A 27,239-nucleotide genomic window follows, 5' to 3' on the forward strand; every position below is an offset into this window, starting at 1 on the left:
AATTTCACTAGTTACGGCGCCCTTCAGCACAGTAATATTTACTCATTACTGCTTCACGGCTGGAATAGGCGCCGTTGTGGTACCCATACTCTAGCCGGTATCCTGTGCAAAGAAGCCTCCCTGGTATATTTTTAAGTGACAAAAATACTTTTTCACTTCTCATGCTCTGAAATTGCTTATTTGTGCACGATATAGGCTACACAAAATCGACTTTTGTGCACAAGTGCACAAAAATATCTACTCATAAATGTATCATTCAAATGTTCAAAGATTAGTAGTAAGCAGACAGACTGAGTGAACAAAATTATAAAAGAGATTTCGTGGTATAAATAATACTTTCTAGGTAAACATTCCATAAGTAAATGGCAGCACAGTTATTGTAACAGACACTTCGATTGATTTATACGTTTAACTTTAACAAAATTGAATGCTACAGCCATCATAAAATATCTTCCAATAAATAAAAGTAAAAAAATTAAAAACAGTTTAATGGTTAAATGTACTTGAAAAAATCCTTATCCAACGTTACAAAGCTTTTCAGGATTACTGATCCCTCGGTTGCTATAGGAACGTATTTATTCGTCTCTTGTAACTCGGCTTAGCGAGATTGTCAATAGCGATGGTATATTATATTAAATCTTACAGTGAATTATCGTGATATGGGGAGATTGAAAGAGATATTATATTCAATTGAATCTCTTTAATAGATCCTTCTTTAACATGTTATCAATTTTTTCTTCATTCGTTATTTATAAAGTAACTAAAACCGAAATAATAATGGAGACATATTACCTATATTGATATAATGATGGAGTATTAAATATATTATATTTAACAGAAAATAATTTAATAAATCTTATCTTTATTTAATATTAATATTAGATTGTAAAATAATATTAAACCTGCTGTATAACTTTGGAAACATATAATCCAATACCTAGTGAAATTACTGGGCAAATGAGACTTACTTGTGTCTCAAGGTGATACAAGTAAGACGGTTAGAATCCTGAGCGGAACTGCATTGTAATGGGCAAGGCAAATCAATCACCATCAGCTGAACGTCCTGCTCGTCTCTTCCCTTATTTTTATAAAAAAACCGACATGTTTTTTTTTTGAAAATATGGACGATTGGAGATAAAATATTTTTTTTAAACTTTCAAAAACTAGTGGACAGAGTCACGCAGCCGATTGTACAAAATAAAATATCTGAGTATTTCGATAAAGATTTCTTGTGATCACCATAATAAGGATAAATACATAAAATTGAACTGTCGGCTCGGAATTATTTTCAAAACGGTTATACCGATTTAGAAGGGACTGATACTAGCAGAAAGCTGAAGATCTAACTAAGGCTACTTTACTTTACTTAAAAAAATCAATTCAGGTTCAGTGCAAAAGAACATAATACAATATTCAGATTACCACGCAAAGGAAATGAATGCGTACAAAGTCCCGGGCAACTGCTAGTATCAGATAATTTAATGATACATTAGTAGCTGCAGAAAACAAAGGGGAGCGAATACAAACGTGATGAGTCGAACATTCGAGCCGGCTTCAAATTTGACGCGTACATAATAAGCTTGATCATGCTTCGTCACGGACTGAATGCCAAATGTTCAAGTTTAAAGTGCGTCACATTATGATTGTTACATGTTATTGTAACTCCCTACAACTGATGCATGTCTGTCTGTCTGTGATGTGTCTGTCAGTATTTACAATGCGGGAATATTTTCATTATATTTCATGCATTTATGACAGTAATGGTTTTTGGCGCTGGTTCTGTCAAGTGTCAAGTTAAGTGATCACCGCTACTTACATTGTCCTACAACATCAGAAGAATCACAGGAGCTTAGCTGATCTTTTGGTAAGGTTTATGAGTTTATTGAAGTTACCCATGGCCATGTTGTATCTTATGGAAATAATGTGCAAGGAAGAAGATTAATGGTAGATGATCACTGCCGCCCAACCTTTCATTAGAAGAAGTATATTATTTGTATTTCAATAATGTGGGTGTGCACCCGCCTTTAAGGGTGACCCAGTTGATCTGGAATCACGAGGAACGAAGTTTATTCCATAATTTTATTTAACCCTACTATTATTACTCCACAAAAAAACCCTGATAATGAATTAAAATGAATTTCGCATAATAATTTAAGCATAAATATTACAAGCAAATTATCTATTTCTCGACTTAGTTAAAGAGAGAGGTAGTAACTAACAAATTTCCATCTCTTTTGACAGCAGATGTTATTCAGTTATTCCTTACATGCAAAACTACATTCGACTAGAAATTGTACAAAAGAATTACTTTGATCACAACTCTGAAACTAACCTCCACGAATCCTTGTGCTATTTTAAGGATGACAACAGCCGCAGGACCAACAGCCATAGCACCGGGAATGGCAATGTTGAAGATGGCGGACGCAACGATGGCAACACCGAAGATCTTGTTCGCGGGGTACATGGAGGCGAGGTAGCCGCCAGGGACCTGCGTGATGAGGTACCCGGCGAAGTAGGACGAGTCAATGGTGGACTCAACCGCTACCGTCCAATTGAATGGCGTGTCTTCAGCCACGCCACTTGAGGTCTGTCGTGTGAATGATACATTATGTTTATATAAGCCTCAGATAAATTTACATAACACTGATCATAAACAATATGTTGCAGTTCTATTCAATTTCAAATTAACATGTAATAGTTGTCTCATCGAAATCAGTTAACAAACTATTACCACCCAGCACTGGCATTATATTACAAACATTTCACAGCCTGTATCAAACCCGCTACCAGCTGCTCTGTACTCTCGTATCACATCTAATGAAAGAAGAAAAATAATTTATTCTGTAACTTAAAGTATAAAAGTACACTTATTCATTAATTTATATGAACATGCAGAATTGGAGTTCACCTCATAATACTGATCATACCCACAGGTGATATGATCAGCGCTGGTCTTCCGGAGAACCCCAGGTGGTCTAGCAGTTTGTCATACTACTTAAAGGTTATAATATGAAGGGTTACCATACTAAAATAATAATATAAAATTAATAACAACAAAACAAAAATAACATAATATTTCGTGACCTGACCTAATTCAACAAGATAGTAATATAATTAAGAACTCTAAAATAGCAAAAATAAATAATAATAACAAGTACTAATTGCGTGATAGAATGAGTACTAATTCTGCTGATATTAATAAGAATCTCTCTAAAAAGAACTCATGACAAAACAGTTTGTATAATTTATTTTTAAATATCACTAAGTAACCTTTTTCTTAATGTTTACATAAAACATTACTAACAAGTTTATCATATTATTGTGACAATTTCCTATAAAGCTCCTCATATTATACTTACGTTATGTTTCTCAGTCATCTTAAGTTTCGCCATGCTCATGTTACACCTCATGCCAAACATGATGCTGAAGCCGAAACAGGCCAACAGAGCTACCGTGTACCGGGCGCTGAGACATGGACACTCAGCTCGGACATATTTATCTGTATAAAGTCATAGACAAATGTTTCATTAAAGTTGATTCTTAGAGTTATTGTTTTACATTACCCTCAATTCGTAAAGCTGATTCTGTTGAGAAGAATTAACAAGAAACTCGATACTTCAAAAACAGTGTCACTACGAATTCTTTAACCTAAAACTCTTCTTGGCCAGTTATTAAAGTAGCTGCGGCACCTTCTAACCGAAATACAATAATACTTGCACACTATTTGACGGTATCCTGTGTAAAGAACCATGCCACTGGTGAAGCGAAGGTTTACATAAAGTAAAAGTTAAAGACCAAAAATTTAAAAACTAAGTTTTTTACGACAAAAAAGGGACAAGACGATCAGGACGTTAAGCTGATGGTAATTTATACGCCCTGCCCATTACAATTCAGTGCCACTTTGGATTCTTGAAAAGCCTAAAAATTCTGAGCGGCAGTACAGTTGCGCTCGCCACCTTGAGATATAAGATGTTAAGTTTCATTTGGCCAGTAATTTCACTAGCTACGGCGCCCTACAGAATGAAACACAATGATGTTTACCTATTACCGAATTACTGCGACAGACATTGTTGCTGTTGAGGTACCTACCCATAATTGGGCTGGCATCCTGTGCAAAGGAGCCTCCCACTGGTAACAATTAAAATAAAATATGTTACGCATGAAGAGTTGTTGATAAAAAACAATTTCATCATTTCTGTTCTATTTGACAGGATGTGATTGTTTGTTGAGTAAACTGGCTTAATACGAATTTTAAATCTTTTTCAAGCCATGACTGCAATGCGTTAAACTATTCCGACACACTTGTCTGGTTTCTCTCACTCCTACTCGCATCAAACAGTTCTTTTATCCTTGGTACGGTGCACCTTGTACCTTTTTATTACATCCAAAAATGAGTTTAATAACATCTCCAATAACCAAAAATGTTTATGAAATTATTGACGACAAACGGACAAGTAGATATTCGATAACTTGGTATCTCGTTTGGAAGTATTAAAGTCAATATTAAACAGAATATTCTCTATAATACAAAAATGCGTGTGTTTCTCCAATTATTTCAAAAGTAATATTTAATGTAGCTCATACATACATGCTCCACAATCTTCACACCTACCTATTTGTCGCGGTGGTGGTCTATCAGGTGACGGTGGAGTCTCCATATCTTCGCCATCGAACATCTGGTCGTAGCCTTTCTGCTCCACGTGGAAGTTTTCATATTGGCTGTTCCTAAGTTTGGTAAGAAGAAGATCTATTATTATTCTGTTTTGAGACTAATGTTTTTAATATTGAAGTATTATCCCGTTTATATTAACATTGATGGAAGTTATTTTGACAATATTACCCGTTGATATTTTCACGAATGCATAAATGTTTTTGTGAAATTCACCCTATTATCATCTCCATATTATTCCGAACAACGCGCAAATATTTGTTCACTTTGCTTCTTTAAGTGAGGTAGTTGATAATGTAGATAAGAATTTAAATACAATTTTCATATTTTCAAAACACTTTCTTTACAGTTTTTCCCTTACATAAAACCTGTTAAGCGGGCGGCGGTGATCACTTACCACTCAGGTGACCCGTACGCTTATTTGTCCTGCTTTTCCATAAAAAAATAAGAATTTATTGAACAGAACTTTGAAGCTAAATCATGTGATAAGTGTAGAGCCATTAGATTAGCACATTGGAACGTTCGAAGTGTATTTTCTAATAATTAGCATGTTCCAGGAGGATATATCGTTGGAGAAAATGGAATTAAAATGCGCCGGCTACACAAATAGGGCGGACGCAGACGATGCGACGTTCAGGCTCACACCTGCGCTTGATATCCACTTCAACCAGCATTATGACATAATTGTGTAGGGGAGCATCAAGTCTGCAATATTCGTAATTGCGTACTCGATTTTAAGCGATCAAATTGCTTTTTTCATTGACGATCTCGAACTATTGGCGAACTTTTAAGTCTGTGAAGTTAAAGTTAATTCTTTATAAATTGTGTTAGTATCTTTTCTATTGTAATAAAGTTGATCGTCCTACCCCATACTAACAGATTATCAAAGCAAAGGCCAAATGAAGATAGTGTAGATTGTGATTTTGAGAAATTAAAAACAATATCATCAATTTTTTTTTGAATAATTTTTTTATATATTAAGAAATTTTTGGTTATTTAAATATTCACATTTTATCGGTACTAAGAATTAAATTACAAAGTTAAATGTTTTAGTAAGGTTATCATTATTTTGAAAGGTAGAGGATGAATTGGAAATGAATAAATATCTACTAATATTACAAATGTGAAATGTAAAATGAGTATCAAGAGACAGCTTTCTGTAACTACATCACTGCTAAATTACCCGGCATATGGCGATGGTATTTTGGGATAAACATATCTAAATTATATTTTAACCAAAGTTATGAAGATTTCGAATACCACGGGGACAAAATCAGTGGTAGAATACTAGTCTACATATATATAGGATACGTAAGGTAGACGTCCACCTATTGATAGATAATTGATACGCCGCCCATTACAACACAGTCGCCGCTGTGGATTCTTGAAACATCTAACATGTTGGGCACCGCGATTGACACTCGTCACTGCGGCTACGGTGCCCTTCAAATTGAACCACAAATCTTTCTTGCGAAGTACTGCTCGCCGGCACAAAAAGCCCAAGGGGTTCCCAGGGGGTTATAGCAGACACCTGCCGCCGATTATTTTAATCCAAATAAATAGTAATAATATATACGATATATATGAGACATAGTGGAGCGTGAATAGATTTAGCGGTTAGTTTATTTACAAACATTACATAAAACATGCTCTTCAGATTGAATGAGAGCTTCCATTCATTATTATAGCAAGCAACGAAAAGCTATTTTCAAGGTATATTCAATTTCGCAGTAAAACTTACTTATCTGGATACGCATACCGTTGTAATAAATTCGAATTAAGCGATCGCAGATCTATCCTATTTGATCAGCACTTACCTTACCTTACCACTTACCAGCACCTTATAGCAATTGGCACGGTTGGCTGTCCCGACTGGTCTAAGAAGACCTAATTTTTGCATATCCCTAACGAAAAATGTAACTCCAGAAAAAAAGTATTTTGTGCTACGAGCTTGCAAATATTACATTACTCGTATAACCTACTTAACGAGATATATGTCGACTTTTTTTTAAACACATCGGCTTAACAAAGTGTTAAATGACACATTTATTAAACGTTCGTGAATTACCAAGCTACTCAAATACCTTTTAATAATGTATAAATAAATTTAAAAAAATAAATAAAATAACCTAACCTAACTTATTCCTAATAACAGGAACAATCTGCCAAAGAATGTCCCGTGAAGTTGTTATAGAAGATAACATCAGTGTTGTGCGACGCATTATAGAGGAAGATAAGAGAGTGATCTATCATCAGATACGGGCAAGCCTAGGCATTGCTATGAGTCAAGTTCAAAAAATATTACACGAACATTTAGGCGTCAGGAACCTTTGTACCAGATGGATTTCCCATACTTTAACCGACGATCAGAAACACCTTCCCATGGACTGGTGTCGCCAAATGATAAATAACTTCAACGGCAGTGACTCAAATGCTGTATTTGACATCGTCACAGGTGATAAAAGCTGGATATATTGCTACGAACCCGAAACCAAAAGACAATCAGCTCAGTGGGTGTTTCCTTTCGAGGATCGGCCAACTAAGGTAAAGAAAGGATGAAGTCAAGGAAAAAAGATGACTGCATCATTCTTTGGTCGGAAAGGTCATTTTGTGACAGTTGTGCTAGAAGATGGAAGGACAGTTACTGCAGACTGGTATGTCAATCGCTGTTTGCCTGTTGTCTTGGAAAAACTTCGACAGCAGCGCCCTCGAAGCAGGATCCTCCTTCACCACGACAATGCTTCAGCGCACTCCGCAAAATGGTCTGTTGAATATTTTACTATGGCAGGGAATGAGTCATCCGCCATACAGTCCTGACCTAGCGCCCCGCGACTTTTATTTATTCCCAAAAACTAAAGATAAAATTCGAGGTATTCGCTTTACGAGCCCTGAAGATGCGGTGAAAGCGCACAAAAATGCCATAGAAGAGACGCCTAAGGAAGAATGGGCCCACTGCTTTTCTCAGTGGTTCCATCAAATGCGACGATGTGTAGAGAGGAACGTAAATTACTTCGAAAAACAATAAAAGTATTGGCAACTAACTACATTAGGCCGTTTTTCATTTAAAAAAAATTTCAGTGTTCGCTAGGAATAAACAGACATTAAAATTTATTAATATGTTAAGATTACAGTAATTACGTTGAAAACATTGTTCTGTATAAAAGAAAATATCGACATTAAATGGTGTGGTTATTTCAGAACAATTAAACAATTATGAGAGGAGTACTGTAAATCAGCCTCATAATACATTCATGCTTAACATTCATAAAATCAAGATAAGCGGCGCGTAAATTCATTTTTCCGCTGACAAAGTAATAAATGTGGCTATCTGTTCCCGTCCCCCATTCGTGCGATGGCTGCCGCGGGTGGTAATGAATCGTCACATAAAAGGCATAACCAAGTGGAAAGGACGCGCGACGCGACAACCGAGCCCTTTAGTCAGGGAGATAGTGAGTTAAACATTTATTGTATTTCAGTATAACCCTCTATACCAACTACAGGTGTAGTTAGCTAGTTTTTGTTGGCAATGGAGTCGCGATCTAGAAAATGAAGCTGGCAAATTGGCACCCAAAGGACGCATAGGTACAATAGCAATAGGTACGCAAACTTTATCCAAAAAAAAACCGAGTGTCGTACTTAATTTTTGAGGTGAAGGCTTTTGGAAAGGCCTGGAGCGAAATCAACATGGATGCTAAGGAGTAATGTAGGTGATGGTTTGAAACCTGTTGTATTTAAACTATCAAATACATTATAAAACTCTTCTTAACTAAGTACAATGTATTAATTTAATATAATATCAACGTATTCTTAAGTATGGATAATCAGGTATTTATTTATAAATATGTAGGTATGTTTGTACGTTCATTTTATGATACAATAATAATTATGAATAAGCTACTTGCAGACTCCGTATGTGTAAGCTCTTGGGCTATTTCTCATGGCAACCGTCAACCAACCTCCGAGTTGCGATAATGCGTTTAGCTGCGAGACGAGTAGACGGCCGCGCCGCGTCAACAGTCCTAGCTGCGGACGAGTCACCAATCACGATAAATTACTGTTGTAATTGCATCATCCATTAGAATGCATTTATACGCTGATGCTGTCATATCCTCTGCCTTACTTATTTGTTGGGGTTCACAATATGAAAATCATAAATTCTTTCCTTTTATTTCAAGCCTTAATACCCTGATGGTGGGTTATCATCGCCTATCTAAGGTCTCTTAAAACAATAGCGGCACCACAAAACCTTTGAGGTCAATGATACTGTTTGGTTGTGGGTGGAAGATTTCGATGAAAGGTCCTTGTAGCATCTAAAAAAGAAGAAAGAAAGGAGAAAAGGAAAGAGATAGGTTGCAATTCCCATAAAGAGTGCAGTTGTCAGCACGAAGCAAAGTCGAGAGCCTGAGCCGAGCCCGTATTGACACCCTCTCCCAAGTTCTACACAGCGCTTGATACAGCACTCACAGAAACAGAATCAAATCAAATTAAAAATATTTTATTTCGTAAGTAAAATACATTACACTTGTATTATGTCATTTTTACATACAGCTCATTCGGAAAGCAAATTTCCTTAGAGAAGAACGAGCAAGAAACTCTAAGGTTGCTCTTTTCAAAACAGATTAGGTTTTACAAGTTCTTATTTTCAATTAAATTTGCGAATCATTTCAATTACAATAAAATATGCAAAGTGATGCAACAAAAATACTCAAATGTCAAATACTAAATGCCTTTTGACCTAATACGAATAAGACAAAAAAGATGTAAATTAATAAGTGAAAACACAAGCGTTATTGAGTACAGTCAGGAACGTGCATACCATATAGGCAATAAGGCAGTGCCTACCTCATTATCAACCTAAATAAATATGGCACTAGTGTTAAAGTTAATTTACTACCAGTACGGTAGGCAGTCTACAGGTTGCATGTACGAAGCAAGCAGCGTTTCATACAACTTAAGTCGTACTGCCGGACTAAAGCGCACCTACGACTAGTTAGATTCTTCAGTGCCTACCTTGCTAGAAAACCACTGCACGCCCCTGAGTACAGTTGATGTATCAATCCACACATACCGTAAATAAATAAAGACATTATGCGAGCATTATAAGAAAATAAGTATAATTTAAGAAAATAAATTGTATTTAAAGTCATAATATTTACTCCTATAAGAATAAAAAAAACTATATTAGTGTAGTAAAACCAATTTGATTGTAAATAAAACTTTTCCCATATTTTATCCTATGATTTGTTTCACTGACGTTTATTGTAGTACTTATAATAATTCTTAATTAGACCAATATCAATTGTATTTAAAATCTTCATTTTATTATTAATTAATGCTTTTTTCTTCAAAGTACACTATTGACATACAGAATAAAAACTTAAACTCTTCATTTATGCGTACATATAGACACATTTCCATACTTGTTGTAACAATGTGAGATTGGTGATTAATACAGTCAAACAAGATACATATAAACACTCTTGATAATGTATACAGGTCCATATAATAAGTTACGTAATAAGCAGAGTAACGATATAAAATAGAGATAATCTTTCATTGTGAACTCCCCTCCGCTACGGTTCGATCGCGTTTTGTATTGTGTCGCTAATGCACCCTACACACTACACCTATAATTTACTGATATAACATTAAACGGTATAATTATTATTTGGGCCCAACTCCCGGTCACAATGTGAACTGGCAAGCAAATTTGTTTTAAGTAATTAGTGATCTTTGAATTTCGTGACTATTTTTTTTTTGTTACAGAAGATAATTGGAAAAAATATACAGGGTGTCCCAAAGTTATGGGACATGAAGGGAAAGTACCTTAAATATCGAAGATAGGCTATTTTACTGAAAGAAGACTTTATGTTATTTTTAAAAGTTTGTAATTCTGCATTCAAAGATTTTCTAAAAATTACTTGCCTCGTCTGGGAACCGAACCGACTTAAATTTAAAAAAAAAACACCCTTACTTTTATGATGCCAATCGAAAGAATGGCCAAAAACTAATAACTCTTCTTGAGTAACATTATTATTTTAAAAGAATGTAGTCAATTAAGTGGGTACTTTTTGTAAATTAATTAATTAAATGCTCAAAATGTGATATCTCTTGTCATACGCAATATCTTTTGAACGTTTGTTGACTCTCATAAAAAGAGAGACAAACTTATGCATAAGAGACCGCAAACAAAGATTAAGTATTGATATCCGCAACAATGTAATGTAAAAACACAGTTACAATTACACACATTTTAATCCGGTGAAAGTGTTTTATTTAATATAAACGTATTGATATCATGTCAAAAGTATTTTATTTAAATAAAGCAAATAATAAAATTAATATAAAACATTGTTTGTCCTATTTAAAGCTACTTAATGCAGTTTTTCTCAAGTTATCGAAGACGTCACTTCTGCTAGAGACGTAAAGAGCAGGGTGTTACAAGGCCCTCCCTTAAGAGTACACAATATGCACTCGAGTCTTGAACACTCCTAACTATGAATACCTATAGAAGGCAGGGAGGGACGTTAGAAAGTTAATTAATTCATTACGTTGTACAATATAGAATCAATTAATGTGCTTATAAGTTGGTTTTACTAAGAAGTCAGCTGCTGAATATTAATAACATAAGGAATTTGTTCATACTTACTTCATTGGGAAAAAAATGTGGCAGATTCTTGATAATAAGAAAAAGTATTTATATTTTTACAAGTTAGGAGGACGTGAGAACGGGTCATAATGATGGAAACATCTCTTGCAACTCCAGAGGAATCACAGTTGCCTTTTGCCATCGACCTAATAACCCTTATAGGCCTAACAAAGGGGCAATGCTTTCACACACCACAATAACACAAAGCAATATGTATACTATAATTATATTACCTGACTTGTGATCACTACCTGACCAAGTGACCAATGAGCATTCAGTACCTACTCCACGCCTGCTCACCTCACTTGGTAGAGTGAATTGTTTGTCTTTTGTGTAAGTGGAGTCTACTAGGTTAACAGAGCGAGTTGATTCGCCAGTGGGACGCTTCTTTGCACAGGATGCCGGTTAGATTATGGGTACCACAACGGCGCCTATTTCTGCCGTGAAGTAGTAAGCCGTATGTGTAAGAATTACTGTGTTTCGGTCTGAAGAGCGCCGTAACTAGTGAAATTACTGGGCAAATGAAACTTAACATCTTGTCTCAACGTGACGAGCGCAGTTGTAGTGCCGCTCAGAATTTTTGGGGTTTTTCAAGAATCCTGAGTGGCACTGCACTGTAATGGGCAGGGCGTTTCAACTACCATCATCTGAATGTCCTACTCGTCTTGTCCCTTATTGTCATAAAAAAATCGATTCTACGCTTTTTTGGTACCGAACTGAAGACATCGAGGAACGAAAGTGGGATACACAGTTTGATTGTACGTGGATTGAATACTTCTTAAAAATCGCACTGTTGACCGTCGCCCGTTCAGACAGTAACAGAGGATATTGGTTTAGGTGGCGTGATATGAGATGATAATATTTGACTGAAGGAATCACAGAGAAGATGCCGGAGAAGAATAAAACAATAACTGATAATACAAAGAGTAATGTGAGTTTCATTATTATTCGTAAATATTCACCATACATTCAAAAAAAATCTGTATGTCTGAATAATTCACGAAATATAATAAAAACGGTCATTTACAAAAGCTTAGACTGAGAAGTGCAGAGAATCTGTACTAAACGCCTCATAGGCGGTGATTGATGCGTAGAAATATAATATAGGGTGGGTCCTTAGGGTGCTCTCATAATTTTACATTTTACAAGAATTCTGAGTGACGCTGCAATGTGGTGGACAGTGTGTATCATTCAACATGATGCTGTTCCCGACATTTATTATCATAAAATATATATTTGTTTTTTTTTCTCATTTTTATTACATTTAATATAAAACTATCAGTGGGAGGCTCCATTGCACAGGGTGCCGGCTAGATTATGGGTACCACAACGGCGACTATTTCTGCTGTGACGTAATCAATAAAGTAATGAGTAAAGTAATGTGTAAACATTACTGCGTTTCAGTCTGAAGGGCTAGTGAAATTACTGGGCAAATGAGACTTAACATCTTATGTCTCAGGGTGACGAGCGCAATCGTAGTGCCGCTCAGAATTTTGGGGTTTTTCAAGAATCCTTAGCGGCACTGCATTGTGATGGGCAGGGCGTATCAATTACCATCAGCTACTCGTCTTGTCCCTTATTTTCATATAAAAACAAATTTTCACGTATTTGTCTCACGTATTATTTATGCTATCTTTTTTGTGACTTAAATTTATATCAATACTAGGTGTGTATAGACATTATATAGTTAAACAATTTAAGTAAAACATAAAAGTTTTAAAACATGTTGCATGTACTGCCAATATAATTGTAAAAATCAAACTAACATTCAAAGATTTAATTATCAATAAAAAGTCATTGAATTTAAGCTTTAATAATTGAATTTTAGCTTTTAATACTATTTTTTAGTCCAAAAATTCCACTCGTATATCCCGGTATCATTTCACATCTGTCGGCAGTTCGCACTACCTATTGTATTTATTTTAAAAGAATGCCTGATATGTTTTAATTGCATTAGTTTCAATTAAATTAAATAATTCATTTTGATTTCAACCCTGGATTGCGCGTAGGAGGATAGCTATTACTCCCCGTAAAGCCACCCTTTCTAATTGATTTACAATTGTCGGTTAAATTTGTTTACCGACCACCCCATGATCGACGATTTTAAATGCATAATTTTAACGGAACGTTGGCAGATGTTTGAATATTCTTAGTTTAGTGATCATTTCATGTACCAAAAAAACCTATAAAATAAGTTACAATGACACATGTGAAAATACATGATAACTTTATAAACAGCATTTATTAAAGGGTAATAATAAAGTTTTTTTTTAATTTCTCATTACTGGCAGGTTGGTTTTATACGTTATTTTTTTTCAAAATAGCGAAAGCCTTAATATTATAAAACATATAAATTGTGTTGAATCATAGATCTATTTTATTAGTACAGTGTGCAAGCAAAAGTAAATCGCAAACAATTTATCAATCAATATTTTATGTTGAGCAGATTAATTTCTTTTAAAATTCTTCGAAGTTAAACTATTTTAAATAGTACGAGAAGTCAAGTTCCTTCAAATAGTTCTCAAAGATGGCTCAAAAGAATTGCAGAGTGATCAGGCAAGTACGGACTTCGGTCCAAAGTTCCATCGTGAGAATTATTATGATGTACATTCTACTATCTATCTTATAAATAAAATAAATTTAAACTCAGTTTTTTCTACTGGAAAGTTATAGATTGAATAAATTCAATATTTAAACTTAGGAACATTTTTTTAATCTTTATATATTTCCTATATAATAAAATTAAATTTTGTAACCAAAATTTATGAACGATGCGGGACTGAACCCGCACCTCTCGGGTTCCGTCCGAGCGCTCTTACCGACTGAGTCAACCGTCCGAGATGAACAAGACATACCAAGATTTACTTTAAAATAGCAAATTGCTTATTTTTCCTTTAGATTTTTTTTTATTAAATCATTTAAAATGTTGATATTTTATTGCGGATGTATTAAACTGATTTGTTAGTATCATGAATTATATTCAAGTGAAATCAGAATCGGGTCGCTTGCTGGTGAATAATACATGTAATAAAGTAAGAAGCTTGCACACTGTCCTAGTATCAATCAAGTAGACTATTTTTAGATAGAGTAAAACAATCTTAACTGAACATATCATTTATATGTGTTTAATTATTGCATATCGACGCAGTAACAAGCGAATAATTTATAAAATTAATAACTAAAGTGTGATTTGTACGTTTTAGCCTCATTGTTAAGATTAGTTACACAACATTAATGGCGTTATTGACGGAGGTTATTGCGTACATCGACTCGTCCGTTGATGGTTAACATCGTTTACATTAAATAAAAAATGTAATACTTTTTATTACAATAAGGTTTACGAAATTTGCTGAGTCACCGCCATAGAGAAGAATCGTTTAACAAACTGGACCTGCTGATTGGAATAATGTTATTCAACATTAGCGGTGGAAGTTGACTAGAAAGAGAAACCATCAAGGTAAAAGTGTTTCGTCCGGTTTGGTAACGACCGGTGTAGTTCAAATATATAGTCAAGCAATGCCCTCCATTCTTGTTGATATCATATTTCAATGAATATCATTTACTTTGAAACATAAATTGACATGGGCGGGGATCAAACTTGCGAATAATAATAAAATCAAATATGTAAATGGTTTTATCTGTTTTATAATTCACTACTCATTTAGACATTTAGATTTGAACACAATCTTGCGGATGTTCGCTAATGACATCACTCCCGGATCACACACATCTCTTAATTAATAAGAAGATAGATAGTTACAAAGAGCACTTATACTGCTGTCTTATGGCACATTACAGTCTGATTCCGATGTGAAAAATTAATGAACACCACATTTGTACAAAATGAATACTCACAGGTTTCTAGCAAAGTTGTTCCCGGCAAGCCAACATACGATGACTATTGCTTAACTGACATTAATACAAAGTATCTTCCACATTCACTGATATATATCAGTTATCTGGACCAGAAAGACGTATTTATTAGACTTATTTCCTACAGTTAATCTGTTTGGTAAATTTTTATTATTTTTGTACCACGATTGGCGGTTAAATATAAATCATAGAATCTCGCATTACAACACTCGAAGCCCTAATAGAGTTATGACAAAAATGGCGATCTGCGGGAAGAAATATCACTTGGTGAACCCGAGACGCTTGTTAGCGTCGCCGACTTATTTATGGCGAGATTTATTTTATGACCGCGGCTGAAACGAATGAAATAGGAATGGTGACGAAACATCTTTTATTGATTCACAAAAAAAAACAAAGAATGCTCATATTATAATCTTATGCCGAGCAATTCTTGTATATAATATATAAACCGAATCTCGGAAGTGGCTCCAAAGATTTTAATGAAATTTAGTAGGTATACAGGCAGTTTCAGGAGCGAGAATCTGATCTAGCTAGGTTTCAATTTTGAAAAATGCAGTTTTATCCGTGTTTTAGTAAGAAACTGCTACAATTACATTAAAATACAAAGGTAAATTTCGCCACTATATACAAGACTATAATAGCTCAGATGGATATTATATATGTGAATATCATATAATATAATAGGGACATTGGGTGATCCAGACAGCAGCAGACCCCGGTTCGAATCAAGATGTCCTATTATTTCAAGATTCCATATTGAAATATATTTTACATCATAACCACCGATTCGAAAAAAATTCCAGTTGACACAATTTGGTAAGAAATACAAATTTTTGTGTGTATTACAATCAATTACAGAGTCCCCATAAACCTGATAATAATAAAGCTGTGTAAATACAATTCGTCAATTCGATTTTTAATCTCGAAATCTTAAAAGATAACGAAAGGATAATTTGTTGAGAGTACAATTAAATAAGTAAGTTCAATGTCGGTGGGTTACGCGGCCAGTCGTCTCATTTCATTGGGTGTCGCCCTACATTCTTAGTATGTGGGGATGTGTGCCAACTCTCACGAGGGTATGGGATTTTAATACAGTTAGAGCCTGCGGGCCTAAAGATATTTTTTTATCTTTACTGAAAAATAGATTCATGTCATTCAGTCATTTCGAATTGATAGAGATGGTTTGGTCATATAGAAACAATATTTATTGTGAATTTTAAAACAAACACAGAAGACGTGCCAATATTTCCACCTCAATTTTTAAATCTATTTCATAACAGATCGCAGCGCAAACTTTACCAAATAAAATATCATAAAAATGAAAATCAAACAGCGCGGCGTGTCGTATTTGCGCTGATATTTGGTCCGTAGATTCTTATTCTCTTTGTCGGGGCCTAATCTACAGGATGGAGCGAAACGCACGTTCCGTTCCGACCTTTATTGTTTCTTCGATCAATTCTATAATGTTTTGTACTTCCTTACTCCCTGCTTCGATTGTACATGATATGCAACATTGTGACAACTTATTCTACAGACTAGGAGTTATTGCACGATATTTATTACCTTATATCATAATGGCTCGTATCTGTATATCAACTACATTCTGCAATGATCTTTTGTATTTTTGAATTGCTAAACACTTTATTTAAGAGGTCTTAATTCAGACTAAGCTGTCTCGCTCGGCTATGTAACGTTTGTTCGAGTAACGTTGCAAATTAGTCAGAGCAAAATTAACCAGAAAAAAGCATAATTATAATATTGTAAATAATATTCATTCATTGAGCTAAAAGAACAACAATTGTTTTTTCATATTCTTAACTTCGCTGTAATGAAGTTTTCACTTCTTCACAACATGCCGTTATATAAATAAAATCGGACATTTATCTGTTGTGTTTTACTGAGGATACCGGTTTATACCGGCATGACTATTGATATTGATAGGCACATGATTGTATCAAAATCAAAGGATGACGTAAAAGTGCAGTACCACGTGATCGGATTTGATCGGAATGACACAACGCTATATGTCCTTTGATAATATTGTATTACGACGCACTGTCATTGTTCTTGGCATGTATGTATGTATATGTCAAATATTTGTTTTCGAAGAAGGTTTTAAAACACCACATTTAAAACGTCAATAAATTGTATCACATCTACTGATCACGGAACTGCTTATGTTAAGAAGAATCGGTAAGAAATTTAACAACCGATCTTTAAACATTCCTAACATAATGCTACATGAACTAACACTCAGCATCAGTTTTATGCCTTTTTAATTTCATGGAAGCGTATTTTAATAAATTCCAAATTAATAATGAAATAATCCTTACATTCACGGAAATGAAAGTTTTGTATTTTTTTTATTTTTCTGACAATTATATTTAAAAAATCTTCAATGGATTTCCTAGTAGTTATATAATAATGGATTTCATATATTAGCAATAAATTTTGCACAAATAAATAATGTTCTACGTTTGACAATAATGTTTTTATTAGTTAGAGTTAAATGTAATCAAATTGAATCCACGAATGTAAATAAATTGCAGAAAACTCTCCGAAAAGAAAATCCGTACAAATGTTCGCTTAATCCAAGGGAGGGTTTCAAGTCCAGGTTAGTTGTAAATATCAATTACGTAAATGCTACGGCTTAGAGTAAACACTTTACACGATGAACGAATTGTAAAACTCAAAGGGGAAATTGTCTAAAGTGAGTCGGGAAGTGAATTGCTCTGATACTCTTAATATTTTTAACTTCTTTAACCTTCACGTACTATAACGGGTATACCAAACGGGAGAACGCGGCTGTAGTCAGAGGAAGGGTGATCCTGAGCACGATACACTGCCTGCGGCCTGCGGTCTCGTCCACGTGCAATATTTTGCAGCACTCCTCTAGAATACTTTTTAAAATTTAATGTCGACTGTTAATCTCATGAAAATTCCGTCAGGGTGACTTCATCCGTAAAAGACAGCCCTTCCGATGCGACGCTCTTGATCGCGCGGTATGTTTCAGATCGGCGCGATTTTGGATTCAGATTGGCATGTTGCAGTAGATTGCTTATAATAAGGGTGATTAGGCTCAAATCACCCTTATTATTTATTGAAACAAGCTATAAAACCATACATCAATTATTAAATTGTGATTTTATTTTATTTTACACAGACCTTTCTTTCGACAAAAATTTCGACAGTAAGTGCAAATTTGTTTTTTTTTTTTAAATACATCAATGTTTTCAATTAAATTACTTGTTTATTTATTAGTTTCCATGTTTTTAAAATAAACTTTATATTCCTATTTTCTTTCTAAAACAAAACAAGAAGTTAATAACATTTCGTAAAATTATTTAAGATTTATTTTCATATTGTCCTAACTATTATTCGGTCTTGTTTATTTGTTCCAAATTTTACATACCTCTTAAGGTCTAGCCCGTTATGGAAATTTCTGTATTTACTTGATGCGATTGATTGACTTACAATTTTTTTAGAAACTGTTTTGAATTGGGCGGTACAGATCATGCATGGTCTCAAGCCTTTTTACCGATACGGTTTGGTGGTTTGGGTAGTCGTAAAGTTTCGGGCGTTGCTTTACCCACATTTCTAGTCTTCAGTTCATAGTGCGCAGCCTTTGCTTACTAGAATTGTAAATCATGGACCGGGTAACTCAGACACTGCGTATTTGAACGGAGCTAACAATGCTTGGATAAATACCGCAAATATTCAAAATTTTCCAGATGATTTACAGTGTCAAAAAGCATGGAACGTACTTCTATGTAAGTCAGCCTTTGATGATCCTTTGATCACATCTACTGATAGAACGGAGCGTGCTTCTTTTTGTGCGTCTTTTAGCCGTGACACAAACTGAGTTGGGCTTTTGGTTACTAGCGTTGCCTTCTGCGCTACTTGACAATATGACACTGTCAATATGCGTATCACTCTAGCTAGGTATAAAACTGAATGAACCACATCAATGTAGATGCGTCCTGATGGAATGACGCTGATGGATTAGGCGTGGGGAAGGGCGCTGGTGTGCGAGACTTGCCTCGATACTCTGGCTCGTTCTCATGCCTAAGTTACGTCAGTTGGTGCTGGGGCTGCTCCTTCGACTGCCGAATACAGCAAGCGTCGCAAATACTTAGTCAGTCTCAGTGAGTCTTACGTTTAGTGTCGAGATACTTGGCCCGTGGGGCCCAGAGGTGCGGAGAATGTAAAATGTAAAAAGATAGTAATCTTTGCGCCTCAATAGGGCTACTGAAAACCCAAGCGCTGGCTGCTATTTCGGTAAACGAATGAGCTAGCTGAGCAACGCGGGAATGCTGCCAGTATTCTTGGTAAACTTCTCCGTACTGATTGTTTTATTTTAATGTAATCATGGTATTGTAAATATAGTTTTAAGATTTGTTTGTGAATAAATACATACTTATAAATAGATGTTAAGAATCTAGACTTTTATTTATATACTATAATGTCGAAAACTTAACCTAGATTTTTTAAAATAATTTAAGATCCGTACATTTATAAAAACCGCTACCTTATGAATCAAAGCGTAGTCTTAGACGTATTTTTATCCTTCACATTATATCATGATAATCTATGTTTTTTGCTCAAACTTCTTCTGTTAAAATGGCAATGAATTGACCTTCTCAGTATAAAATAACCTATCAAATAATATCTCCTTATTTGCATATTCAAATATTCTTAGAACACATCAATTATCATTAAGATCGGTCAAGTCGATCTTGAGTTGAAATGGACATACAAATGGAGGCTACAGATTTATATATAACCATAATAGAATAGATGATTGAACTACAAGCTATGGGCTACCAGTTTCATTCTGAATTATTCATTGTTGCTACGAACTACGTAAGTGATCGCAGAAAGAGTTACGTAATCCCAAGTTTGCTACACAATTACTTACGACGTAGCAATACGTCCGCAGTGAATGAAAAGTGAAATTATTTTAGATATTATAGACTAACAGTTAATATAAATCCTTTTATATTTATGCAGTAGTAGTTGATTTCTTTTAAATTCAGAAACACAAAACTATTTTAATTGAATGTGTGATAATAAAATAGATACGTTATTCAGAATTTAACTGAAAATTAAATATACTTATATGTAAAGAAGGAAACATAATAAGCACAATGCTATGAATGTTAGTTAAATATGTCCATAACAATTATCAAATAATACATAAGATGAAAATATATTTATTTCACTTATTATTTTTCATTAAAAATACAAATCGTATCGGAACAAGTAAACTGAATGAATTCTATAGTACAAGTATAAAAGATGTGTAGTCAGGCAATTGGATGTAATTCCCATGAGGCATGTTTCAGATGTTCCCACAAATTGAGCATCGGCCGAGTCGTTAAGATAATTTTAATATTCGCATCACAAGCCCCTTGAGTTTTGTATTGATTTCTTGACATCTTTCGAGAACAGGCCCGATCGACACAAAAACATTATTCCGGTATTATGGGACAAGAGAGTATTTCGTATTTAGCGTGATTATAATAAAGGAAAATGTTGATAATATTGCCTCATCACAAATATATACATTGTTTTATTACACATTATTAATTTATGTTTGATACTATATTTAAATATTACTTCATAAAGGATAAAATGCGTGTAATAATAAAGTATATACACATATTGTATTTTCACAATAGTAAAATTGTTACTATATTTTATTTAATCCGACGTTTCGTAGCCTTTGCAGATCAAAGATTTCAGAGGGACAAGGTTTCCAACAGTCAAATGTACAATAATACAAAAACTTTAATTTTTGACTGGCTCAGACCTGAGAAGAACGGGCGCAACAAACTCAGCCGGCATTTTTTATAATATAATGTAAAATCGTACAATAAACATTTAAAATTTAAGATCCTGAGGGTGTCCACTTAGTTTTCACTTCCCAGTTTGTGGTATCATCAAGAAAATCATTTATGTTATTATAACCTTTCCCACGCAAACGTTTTTTAACAATTCTTTTAAATTTACCAAGTAGTAGGCATAACAAGTTTTTGTTTGTTCCCCAGTCTAAAACAACAATGATAAGACTATAGTTTTCCACAAATAATGTGTTATTATGAAACACCGTAAGACTTAGATAACAATAAGATAATATTCTGTACGTATTGGCTTATGATTACTGATATTCCATTGATCTCATGAGTTTCAAAGGTTCCAAAATCTAAATAAGGTTTTTCTATGACTGCAGGAAATACCACCCGTGTGGTGTAGGTAGGCTAGTAGTAGGTAGTTTTTCACTAGTTGTGATTTGGTTTGAAGACTGCCGTAGCTAGTGGAGGGAGTAACGAGACTTACATCGTTCCTCTGGTGTCACAAGGCAGTATGGGTGGCGGTGATCATATATTATACCATCATTTGACCCGTATGTATGCTCGTTTAGGGGAAACGATAAAACATATTATAATGAAAATTTTATTTAAATAACAGCAAACACTTTTTTTGGAAATCCCTTGTCCACATGCCTCTTTTAGTTAACTACCTAAGTTTAATAAGTAAGTAATTCAGTTTTCTTTGTAAACGCATTTTGATATTCTTTAAGAATTTTCTAGAGTATATTATTTATAAAAATAACACTTTTTAGTATTTTTAATTACACCATACTTATTCTTAAAATAATTACTTAATTTATATTAATAAGAAACAACATTAATACAGATTTAATGATTTTACTGAAGCTTAAGAATTAACAAATATTTGCTTCAATTGGTAGCTTAAGAATGATTCACTTTTAATAATCACAAATATAACTTAATTCGTTATCTAGATCAAAGTGGATATGACTTTATGTAGTTACTTTCCCAAAATACACTTGAAAACTTACCGCGTCGAACTGTATAAAAAACTATTTAATGTAATATGTATTTTATAATATACTTTGTCATGCGTGTACATTTTATATTCATCGGAACAAAATTAACGGTAAACAAATTAGCCATTCCTTATACATATTTCAATTAATTTACTTTAAGGTAATCAAATTATTCATATAGAGTAATACTTACAACCATCGCCAAATCATATTCCCTGTAGAGTTCTTCGAATCAACAGGTTATACTCTAATTCACACCCTCCGTCTCTCCTTTTCAATTTACTGCCTTATACTCAACGCTTACGGTACGATTTTCAATTACACTCCCCCGAGACACGAAACTACCTGTAGATTTTATTTGGCTTTCACATAGCCTCGTGCATGATAAGGTAACAGTTCAAAACACGGTCAATCAAATCAAATTAAGTGAAGAAGTAATGAATCGCAGCGCGTTTATTTTATTGCGACGACGGGGAAGATATTGACGTCACGGGAGCTGATATCAAACTAGCCTGAAATGCGTGCCACGCTCCCTCGCTTCATTGAGGGACTTATTCTGCAATAACGTGATATTCACTGATAACACATTGTTCGACTTTATATTGTCATCTTATTAGATTTGCTTTAATTTCAAGTCAAATATTAGTTCGGTCATGGTACATATACTTTGTAGAGCCTATTACATATGTAAATATAGATATTAAGTTCAAACCGAAATATCGAAGTCAGTTATTCTAAATTTACGTATGTATGTAATATTTGCATGTGGTCGTAGCCTGTAATTATAATAATATTCAGATTTAGTATTCTTTAGAATAATAATATTTAATGTAATTATCAGTTAGTGATTATTGTGTTGGCGATGCTAATAAATAAATATATAAGTCAAGTGAAATTCATTAAAGCATATTGTAAAAGTCCTCGTATAATAAAATAGATTTGTCACAAGCACAAATAATAATTGTAAAAATGTGTATGTCCATAACATAATAATATTATATGTAATATTTTATGGACATTATAATAGATATTATATAAATATAGATAAGATAAGAGGATGATCATTCGCAATATTTTATCCCGAAATATAAGGCATTCCCTAGGGATCCCGATATAATTTAATTCGTAGCCAGAAGTCTAGTTTAAATACGATGGAATAATTCAGTATAATAATTGTTGCATATTAAAATATTTTATTGATCATTCCATTAAGTTAAAAACACAATAATTGAGACAAACTATATAAGGGTGAATCGAAGATTGAATTTGAGAATGTGAAAACAAAAAGATTCATTTAAAATCAGCAGTCTTACTGAGAAGGTCCGGTACGGTGTGATAATCAATTCCTCTCTCCGTATCTTTCCTCTGGGATCGACAATTTAGGAAAATAAATGCGACTTCTGTGATTCTCTTTCTGTGATAAGAGTTTAATTAAACTTCTTTATATTGAAGTTACTTAATTCGACAGTGCGATATATTACTCTGTTTATTTCTCATCTCTATATTGTGTAGATTGGTTTGAGAGCAATATTTTCCTTTTAAAATGAAAAAAAAATATGTTCTAACAAATCATTAGTCAATAGCAAAATTAAGATAATAATCTTATGTTTATTGAACACATACTGTACTTTAGTATTTTAATATTTTTCATGTAAACTACTTACGAATGAGAGTAATGTAATGTAGTTTTATTTAGGACTTGTTAACTAATTCTTAAAAAGGAGCTTTATACGACCAAGTTGACTCCTTTACGAATGACATTAGAGGATAGGGCTGCCACTTTATTATAACTAAAAACAACCCTTAAACTATTTATCCATTATCATAGATTTTTATGTCAGTCACCAATAAACGATAGTCTGGTATCACTTGATTCATAAGCAGACACTGATAATTATTCAATCCGTTCTTTACAATGTGTGGTCCATATTCCTAAGGGCAAGGCATCAATATTTAATCCGTTTTCAAGAGTATTTTGTCTCTGATATGCGCAGTAAGTTATGAAGGCAGTGACAAAACATACTCGATCACGGATTATGTATTGAGACGACTTCTAGACTGCAAAGAAGTATATAAGTGATCGGTGGTTTGAGGCCAGTATGCCAAACGAAGACTTTTCGGGGATATTCGCAAGCATTTCTAATAAACTCAACCCTATTACCAACTGACGCCTATTAAAGGGTGAATTCAAATCTAGTTCATAATTGTTAGAAGCGATGGTTCGCGACATGTTTTAAATAATTATAAACTGACCAATTATGACGTGTAATGTGATCGTTACTTGACCAATGAGCATTCACTACCCCGCGCCCACTCACCTCACTTGTATGACTGCATTGCTTGCTCTGCGAATATATAGGTATTAGGAGTCTACTGGGTTATAAGGTCCCTGTTCGAGAGGTGTAACGAGAGCATTCTAACGAGCAAAGGGTTTGACCTCCGTTAGTGTGGATGTTCCAGTCAGTACGTTTTCTGGTAATTTATTAAAAAAAAATTTTTAAAGTAATGAAGTTAAAAATGAAAATTAAACGACAGCGGATCAGTAGTCACTTAACGGGCGGGGATTTTTAAGACCAACCGATACAAGTGAACACTTCATCAAGGCGAAGTTAGTAATTCGAAATTAAACAAAAAATATTTTAACAAAAAAACAACCGACTTCAAAATCCCTATTCCAAAACAATAGATATAATATGCACTAAAAGTATAAAAGTAATTGCGTATTTTTATATAATCTAATTAATTAATCTAATTCTAGTTACGATTATTGTTATTTTTGGAATCAGTGTCCTTCCGCCGCGACCCACTCTCGCCTCTCGCCTCCTCACGACTCGAGCACATCTCACCTATAACTACATAGTTATAGGTGAGATGTGTCCATGATAGGTTTGTAACTACATACATATGTAGTTAGTACAAACCTATCTTGGATGACACCGACTCCAAAAATTATGAGGTTTGTTTTAACAAACATAAACAAAAATACCGACGAATTGAGAACCTCCTCCTTTTTTGAAGTCGGTTAAAAATAAACAAACGAGGTTGATGATGACTCTGGCCGACTGCACCCGATCAAGCGTGACAGCTCAGTGTCAATCAACTCCCACAAAATATAGAGCCCAGCGTTTCTGAAAATTTTTTCACATCGAAAATAAATGCCGACTTTACGTAAATAGAATATTAAACTCTGCTAAAAATGTATGGATAGAACGACTGACACTAAGTATCCGATACCAATGATACAATAGTTTCGTTAAGAAGTTCCAGTGCATGCGTTGTGGATTCATTACCAGCTCTGTACGATGGTACCATATTTAAATTCGTTGGTTGTCGGTGCTCAGCTATCTTGTCGCCCCTGTGAATAATGAAGACCAGTGATCGTTTGTGGTGCTCCCCATCAGTTCAACTTCAACAAATAATTATTTATGTGTGTACAACAGTATCGGTGGTGTCATGTTCAATCCAAAATACACTAACTATAAGTTGAGTGGTTCGTGTAATCAGATCTGATAATTTAAAAAGTAAGACATCTGGAAGTAAATAAATAAGTACCCTTATGAAAAAAAAAACAAAATTGGTATAAATTTAAAATACAAATACTCAACTTGAGCAGCTCCTACTAAGACTACTACAACTTTTGAAGTCGATTGAAAAAAATATGTCAACCACAATGTATGTTAGTTTTGTGAATAAATTTTTGTGATTTTAGTAAAATGAATATTGACAACCCTACTAAGAAGCGATGCTCTAGATTCGCAGACAATGCTCCAATTTATATCCGGCGCAGTGAGTGGAGTCGACACGACGGCGGCTCTGCAGGAAGGGGAGAGATGTCTATCTTACATAGCTCGAAATATCCCTCGGCGTGTCCCTACACTATCTTATCATTCATACTTCATTACTTTTATACTTTGGAAGTGAAAACTTCTTTGGCCGCACTGAGAATATTATTGTGTGGATATTGAATGAGACGGAGACGTCATGGTCGGGTATGTAACGCTCACTAGGTTTTAATCGACTAAGGAAGACACGCTCAGTGAACATAGTTGTATTTCTAAATGACAAACATCTTGGCTGTCTATTTGTCAAAACCTCTATTTTCAAAGCTGAGAGGTTTCACAACACTATCTAAGACAGCCTCTTGATACACTTAGGTCGAAGTCTTCACTAATTTTTCACAAAAAAGCTTTATGACTCCTTGATAAGACACCCCCCACCAAGTTAGAATTAGTGAGGCAGGAGGATTATGACGCTGCACTTTGCCGACCATTTTAAAATTCTTTTGAGCTGTGAGCGTACACGTTATGGTTTTGCTTATTGTAAAAAGTAATGTTATTATAGTGAAAGGGATATTTCTGTACTTTTCACCCACAAATCGGAACAGCACGCATTTTAATGGTGCCACTTTCATTACGCGAAAGGCCTAGGTTTTTAATTTTCGTTTGTATCTTTTGTTTCCCTGTAGATTAACATGTATAAAGTAGTAATTAAAGTGTATATTTTAACGAATTCTGGCTCTTAAATTACGGCATCAACGGCCTGTTCAAAAGCACGCCACCGTCCCGACTATAATGTTCTTCGACAGAGAATGTGTACGAGTTGATCACTGCAATTCTATTTTCTTGAACACTCCACTTCATTATTATAATTTAACATTACTCACGAAAAACATATGTCAAACGGCGCGAAATGACTTCAGTTTTTAACATAATAAACGCGTTCCAAATTTGAATTTCAAAATAAAATTTATAAATTTAAAGCTGTAGCAATATTTACACAGGTGTGGACCAACTGGTCTAAAAGTAACTAGTACTAACATTATAATAACTATTACAATAATTGTATCTCATATTTTTAATTTTGTCGCGTGGTCTAAGCATCAGCTTTCTTAACAAGGTCTCAATGTGATATTGACTTTGCAACAGTCCAGATTTAGATTTTCAGATTATGATAATATTTTTTTTTTAAAGTAAGTGACATCATAACCTGAGTCGCTTACGCATCACAAGACAATCTAACGATTAGCGTAATGCGATCTAATCAGAATACATGACCATATACCTATATTATTATACCTATATAAAGATAAAATATCTTATGAATGAACATAATGTAATATTGTATATTTTTTTAAATAATAACATTATAAAATTAACTAATTCATCAGATTTCTTAATTGAATCGAAAACGAATCA

At 34.2% G+C, this 27,239-nt stretch overlaps 1 protein-coding gene across 1 annotated transcript in view; it reads right to left on the minus strand.

The window, feature by feature from the left end:
- The window catches only part of LOC126971593 (vesicular glutamate transporter 1), an 88,678-nt gene that overhangs the window by 14,280 nt on the left and 47,159 nt on the right, over positions 1-27,239 (minus strand). Inside the window, exons 4-6 of the mRNA XM_050817918.1 lie at positions 4,613-4,725; positions 3,360-3,499; positions 2,333-2,587 (exon numbers count right to left, since the gene is read on the minus strand). Coding sequence (XP_050673875.1) covers positions 2,333-2,587; positions 3,360-3,499; positions 4,613-4,725 — 508 coding nt within the window. The remainder of the gene's footprint in view (positions 1-2,332; positions 2,588-3,359; positions 3,500-4,612; positions 4,726-27,239) is intronic.

This window comes from Leptidea sinapis, chromosome 24 (genome assembly GCF_905404315.1).
Source record: "Leptidea sinapis chromosome 24, ilLepSina1.1, whole genome shotgun sequence".
NCBI lineage: Eukaryota > Metazoa > Arthropoda > Insecta > Lepidoptera > Pieridae > Leptidea > Leptidea sinapis.